The sequence below is a fragment of the Anarrhichthys ocellatus genome, unplaced genomic scaffold (genome assembly GCF_004355925.1).
Source record: "Anarrhichthys ocellatus isolate YVR2014 unplaced genomic scaffold, GSC_Weel_1.0 scaffold19, whole genome shotgun sequence".
NCBI classification, from domain to species: Eukaryota; Metazoa; Chordata; class Actinopteri; order Perciformes; family Anarhichadidae; genus Anarrhichthys; species Anarrhichthys ocellatus.
In genome coordinates this window covers 6,131,475-6,138,426 of record NW_022280049.1, presented here as the reverse complement: position 1 = coordinate 6,138,426, position 6,952 = coordinate 6,131,475, and the positions used below count along the sequence as shown (strand labels likewise).

General features: G+C 44.3%; 1 protein-coding gene across 3 annotated transcripts in view; it reads right to left on the bottom strand.

The window, feature by feature from the left end:
- Nucleotides 1-6,940, bottom strand: part of gpc3 (glypican 3) — a 97,302-nt gene extending 90,362 nt beyond the window's left edge. Inside the window, exon 1 of one of the 3 annotated variants that reach the window (XM_031858144.1) lies at nucleotides 6,536-6,940. In XM_031858144.1, coding sequence (XP_031714004.1) covers nucleotides 6,536-6,692 — 157 coding nt within the window. In that variant the 5' untranslated portion in view covers nucleotides 6,693-6,940. The other 2 variants (XM_031858145.1, XM_031858146.1) reach the window with 2 other exon arrangements.
- Between the last annotated feature and the right edge of the window lie 12 nt (nucleotides 6,941-6,952).

The following is a 6,952-nucleotide window of genomic DNA, read 5'->3' as shown; positions in this document are numbered from 1 at the left end:
GGGGGGCAGCCACAAATACACTGTGTCTCTTTGGCTTCCCGGCACCAATTAGAAAGCTATCACTATGCAAGTTTAATAGCCGAGACCATGGGGGAAAAACAAGTTGTATTAAAATATAGAATATGTTAAAAGCCGTTCATTACGGGGCATAAATTATACATCAGCTACCAGTGTCGAGTGGGAGCACGTGGGACTCCTTGGCTTCCTCTCCGGTGTCACTTTGTAGAGACAATAAATGAAATGAAGACTTACTATGGGTCATGTCATTAGCTACCAGGGATTACGACTGTTTTAAGCGTTTTTCAGCGCTTTGCTGACTGCTCTACTTGTAAAGGCGTTTTGATGAAGCAATCATTTGAAAGCCGAGAGCGTGTATGTGAACGAGCCCCGGTCTCTGTTGTCTGGAGTGTACACAAAACACAAGTGTCCTTCATTATAAAGAGGGCTGTTTCCAGAGAGGAGATGGGAATAAACAAAGCACCAATCGCTGCTTGATTAGACACAAAGACCTCTCGCGTCAGGTCACACTGATCCACCTTATTAGTGTCGTTTCAACAGCAGGAGCGTTTGTTCTTTTGTTGTTCACTTTTTTCCCGTAACAAACAAACAAACAACAGGTGACCTGACCCCCGTAGCTAATTACCGAGAAGTCCTGGACCCGTTGTTGGCATCCTGCTCAGCAACATCAAACGACATGACAGTCGAGTTGTTTCAGCTCAGAGGAGGAAGAAAAGGGGGAAACTGTTCAGGATGTTGTGTTAGAATAAGTGACAGCTGGAGGTCCCGGGTTTGATTCCAGCCTTGTAGGGTTGTACGGGTCTGAGGTTTTCACGGATTGACCCCAGAAACTATCACGGTTTCACGGTGTTATGGCCGTCCACACACTAAACGATAACTATAGGTACATCGTTCTCTTTCTTCTCAACTCTGTGGTGCTGAAAGATGCACAGCAGCAGCTACTTTTCAACTGTTTTCTTATTTATAACCTTATGTTATTAATATGCGGATATATTTTATTTCTACCTCTGGACGGCCCTTTACATTATTAATATTATTATTTTATTTTACATTTAGAATGACCCTTAAAGGAATGATATCAGTATCATAATTAAAATATTATTATAATATAGTAAAGTAAGAATTATAGCAATACTTTAAATTAACAACTAAATGAAACATGAACATTGTCTTTTTAATCGTGTCCCATGATTAATAAATTAACATATTTGTAGGTGCAGCCACACTGCTCCTGCCTGCACCTTTAACTCTCCCGCACACTCACTTACTGTACTTTCTTTTTTTTTTTTTTTTAAATACTGCACAGAAGCAAATGTACACGGTATGATCCCGCAGTATACCGTGATACCAGTACAAACCCTTGGAGCCCTTTGTTACGTCGTACTCCTCTCTTTCCCCAATTTCCAATCTCTACCTCTACAATGATGAACCCTCCCCTCCAAAAACAAAATCTAAAATAAATGTACAAATAAGTGGCAGCTGTCAGCTCCGCCTTGTACTACTCTCCCATCTACTGAGCCTCCAGGTCAGCTGCTGCCATCAGAGACCCTCCACGTCCTCTGACAGAGCCGCTCTCACACACTCAGGTCCCGGGGTCGGCGCTCGAGCGCCTCTCGCTCATACACGACTACACCAGCCTCCATTCCACCTGCCGACACTCCAACCACCCACAGCAACAAAGACATGAGTGATACTCCTGCAGCACTATTTTGCTTTGAACATCTCCACCGTATAATGTTGTTGTTGTGCTGTGTTTTTTTTTTTTCCTGCTCTCGCTTCTTTTTGAATCATGTTGGCGGAAAGAAAAGAAACTTTAGTGTTTTGGTGTTTTGGCCCCCTGGCACCACATGCAGCGTTATTAGAATTCTGCTCTACCTTCCTGCGGACTTCTCTCTGAATCAGCCACCTCCATACCACACACACCACCAGTACAGGCTGCTGCACGGCTCCCCATCATCATCATCATCATCATACACACACACACACACACACACACACACACACACACACACACACACAGATAGAAGGTGATACTTCCACCAGCGCAATTCCAGCAAGCCATCCTCAACATTGACGTTCATCAATCTTCCATTAGCTGAAGGCCTCGACGAAGAACTTGTGTTTCGCATTTGCTCGCCAAATCTTTTTCTCGGGCACAAAGTTCAGCAGATGTGACTGAAAACCCTTCAAGTTATTCTGTATCCATTAATGACAAGGATGCATTATGGATGACCGACAAAAAGGGGGACCAAAAATTGCACCAAGTATGTGACAAGTGGCTGCATATTTCATGCTTTTGTGAAAAAATGTAAAACAAAAAGCTCATTAGGGCAAAAGTGGAAGAGCTGGGATTTATGAAAATGCAACGTACAAGCCTGGCGCCATAACTCTGTCTCATTCTAGGTTTTAACTTTTCATGCATCGCTTAAATATTGTCGAGAACGATGAAGGACGGGTTCAATGTCATCGCTGGATATAAAGGATGGCGTAAAATACTGGAAACATGCCTGGAGAGTTTAGTATGTGACACATATTTTTCTAGTGAAAAAACTACTAATTTACTCAGGAATATAATGTGACTTAACACGTTTTTAGAGAATTGAGAAACATTTTGCTACTTGCTACGTGGATTTGCACACAGAAATCCTCCACAAACAAACTGAACACATTAACGTGTGCAAGAATGAGTTATGAGCAAGTGAATGTGATCATCGCTGATGATTTAATGTTTCGTAACGCAACTATTTCTGCATGCCCACTGACAAACAATACATCAATACTACGTTATCCCAGTGGTTTACCAAACTATTCGGACAGACCACCTAATCTTTGCTCATTTTCTTGCAAATTACTGGATAACTTTACCCTGAAAATGATACGAAATACTAAAATGAACTCTTTGGCTGAACAGGTCACGACCGGTAGAGACATGCGAGCACTGAAAACCAGGCCACAAAGGTTAAACCGTTGTTGTTCCACATTATTCCATCAGAAAACACCAGAGGCAGACTTGACAGTTCAGCAACGGAGACAACCTGGGCCTGTGGCCCCCAACCAATGGGCCCCAAACAGATACAGATTCATTACGATGTATAGATATCAAATATATTGAATTGTGTTACTATTCTACCTCACTGTACGTCAAAATATCTTACAAAAGGCCCCCAAAAATATGTAACTCAACTGTACACTTCCTACTTACTGTGTACTTAGTTCAGAGTAAACATAGTACATTTACCCGAGAGAGAAATGTTGCCGATTCAGATTTGACCAAGAAAATATAACAAAATATAACAAAATATAACAATATTTTGACATAAACACCTGCATATAAAGTAGAGCGTAGGCTTCATTTAGCAGAGGTATTGTACTGGCGGTAACCTTATTAGTGTTAGCATACAAGTTCAAGTTAGCATCAAGTCATGCAACGTTACTCACGGGGGAACAACACGTGAACAAGTCGCGGCTTCCATTCTGCTTCCTGTTAGCTAACCGCTGCTGTTGACTCCAGGGGAAGTGAAGAAGAGTTCGGTCACGTTATCAGACTGTACCTCCAGCACCCAGCAGCAAAAGGAAGCGCTGTAAATGTAGGTCACGGCTGCTGCAGTCGACATGCGTGACACCGTAGTAGCTCGAGCCTCCGCAGGTGGCGCGCGAGCTACGAGTACGCACAAAGGCATCAGTCTGCAGAGCGCTGAGGCTCCGCCCCCCGCTGTTAAACGGAGAGGCGGTCACTTGTTTATTCAATGTTTACTAATACCGAACGTGTCGCGTGCGGAGATATGCGAAAGGACACACCCACACGAGCCTACACACAGATAGATGGCTTTATAGTGAGACGAAAAACTTCCTGTGGCATTCAAGGCCACACTACGTCCTCTCCCGGGCCTCGCTTAATGTGCGATGTGGGGATATGTATTTTTTAAAAGCCTAAACACTATCCATTTGATTTACATTTTAATGTGCAACCTATTTCTCCCTCACTGGCAGCACTTTGTTTTAGCATTAAGTCCTGAACTCACATCCCATTACATTTTACTACACCAGCTCCTATAAAAGGGGTCCTGTGAAGGTTTTAGGAGGTCTGCATAATATAAGGAATTGTTGTATATCTGCTCTGTGTCAGCACATTGGGAATGAAAGGGAGAGGCATTTTATCTTCCTATATGTTTAAATCTCCCTGTTCCTGCACTGGTGCAGTAAGTCAACATCAATCATGTAGAACTTTGTGGCTCAATAGGATAAATGTTAAAACATCATATACGTTATTTTTATTTTACACAAAGATAGTCTAATTGGGCGTCTTATAATAACCCATGTGTTTTGTCGACACTGCTGTTTGTGTACTAACAATAACAATAGTTGCAAAATCAGCCATTTTTTTCGCCTAAAATATGTTGTCCTTTTCTTCTAAATAGTGTTGGAAGTGGTGAACCCCTCTTCTTCATCGCAAACTCCTTTGACGAAGAAGGCAAAATGCAGAAAAAGATCATACATTTGTATCATAACAAATAAGGAAATGTTACATGTTTTATATGTTGATATGTAGAACAAATATATATTCATCTTTGTTATGTATATAGACAGACCCAAGGGTCAATCAGAACCAATCAGTGGGTGCAACTCCATTTTGGAACAAACTGTTAAAAAACTCCTAAGCAGAATTAAAAATTGACTTATCTGGAAAGCTTTGAGACCCAAATCAGAAGTAATGCATCGTTTTTATTTCGCGGATTTAACACGTCATCCTTTCAAAATCACGTTTGTAAGCCAAATTGGGAACAATCGGACAGTACAATAAAGATGTACGCATGTTTGTGGAGCTGCCTCAGGATCTGAAACCAACGGGTTTTCGAATCAGTGTTCTACGTCAATCTAAAAAGCTGGCTCTGTGATTTGTTGCGTTACCATCGGACACTTGATAAAACACTGTAGCAACCAGCTCACTTCATAAAACCAGCAATCACGCAGCAGCAGAGGAGCCGCAGGCATCTTGGGAACGTGTAACCGGCGAGGATGAATTGTCCCTCAGCTGACTGGTGGATTGATTTCCAGTGTGAGTAATGGTTTGGAGCTTCAGGCCGTCCAGCTCAGACTGAACCCCCAGTTAAGGTGCACAGCCGCTGCTGTGCCTCACATTTGAGATGTGTGTGTGGAGGGGAGAGGGGGGTTAAATATTTCTCTTAAAACGCACGATGGCCTCGGTGGAAGGTGTGGGATTAAAGATTCATGCACGGAAAGATGTAGGGCGTAGTGGTTGGAGCCACGTGCACCCGCAGATAACACGGGATGGATTGAGTGTGACAAAGCGCGCTGCAAAGTGCGTCGCACCGTCTTTCCTTTTCTGTTCGATTTGAATCATTTTTGCGATTCATCACACTCCTCGCAGGGTTCGCGGCGCACTTATTGCGTTATTTTGGCAAACCTCTTTGAAAATCAGGTGAGCGAGAATTGCATGCTGAGAAAAAGGAAAAGCTGTTAACCTGGAGCCCTTGCACCCCGCGCGCGCTGACATGACACTACAAAACCTAATTAACATTTGCAGCTGGCTGATGATTCAGCCGCATGAGAGGGCTCTCTGGATCGGAATGCGTGCAACAGGCTCTCCGGTGTTGCGCGGACGTGCTGTGTTCTGCAAAATAAATGGGGTTCTATAGCTGTTAACCTTCATCGAGAAAAACACCAGAATTATTTCCCTTCCCCCGCCCCATCAGCTCAATGTGTTTTTCCTCACGTCTTAAAAGTCAAGACACTTCCTTCCCTCCTCCGAGGCAGACTCGCTGACATTTGAGCTCCAGGGAACAGTAATTACCTCTTTGGATAACCGCTTCTATTACAGATGTGTTTGCAGGGCGGTCACAATTCCCATCACACCACTAATCTATAAATCCTGTGACAATATGGAATAAGGACCCGCTGGAGCACGGATTATTTATTAACTCATAAAGGGAAGAGTGCTGATCTATTTTTTTAATAGGTGCATACAGTCCACCCTCATCATCATCATATAAAGAACAGAAACCCTCAAATTTAGCAGAAGATTCATAACAAACAAATGCTGCCAACATCTGCTTCCAATTTATACAGCACCAAATCAAAGTTGGGTTACTTGGCTCCACGTTTGGATCGATACTGGAGCCAATCGATTCTGTAAGCTTGTTATTTAACAGTTAACTGTGGCTTATATAATTCAACCTGCACTTTTAACAAGATGCTTTACTGGCCAATAGATTTTCTTTCTTTCTCTCTTTTGCGGCAGGTCGGTGAACGTTCAGCCGGGGGGATGGAGAGAGTGTGTGTGGGTTTTCTCTCACTGAAGTCAGCAGTCTACAGGACCGTGGTAACGGTGTAGTCCTCCGAAACTCAACAGTGGAATTGAATTTGAGTTAACATGTATTTTTAACCTACAGAAGTGCAAGCAATCTAAGGATGCAGTCACCACACATGCGCGCCGCCAAGTGCGTAAAAACACCCACGGAGCCGCAACATGCCCAAGCTTGAAGTTGATGACAGTTACCTGACACCGGGGTTTCGGGGACCCACTTGGAGCCCGGATGCAGGGACTGGAACACCGTGCGCACCTCCTGGCAGGTCGGCACCTGTCCGCCGGGCAGGGGGAAGAGCTGGAGGAATGCGCACAGGAAGAGCGCGCCGCGGACCGACGGACCGAGCATGGTGCAGGATGAGCGGCGCTTCACGGGGAAACCGGGCGAAACGGAGCGACTAACGGCGTAGAGATTAAACTTCAACGCGCTCAAAAGTTACTGGAGCATCCCGCGTTGGCGCTGACGAGGTGAGGGCTGCGGCTTCCGGCTCAGCATCCTCGCGCTCTCTCTCTCTCTCTCCACCGCCCCCTCCGCGAGCTATACTCCGAAGCTGATAACTTAAAGAGTCCCTCTTCACTTGCGGCTCTGACTCTCAGCTCTCTGCACAG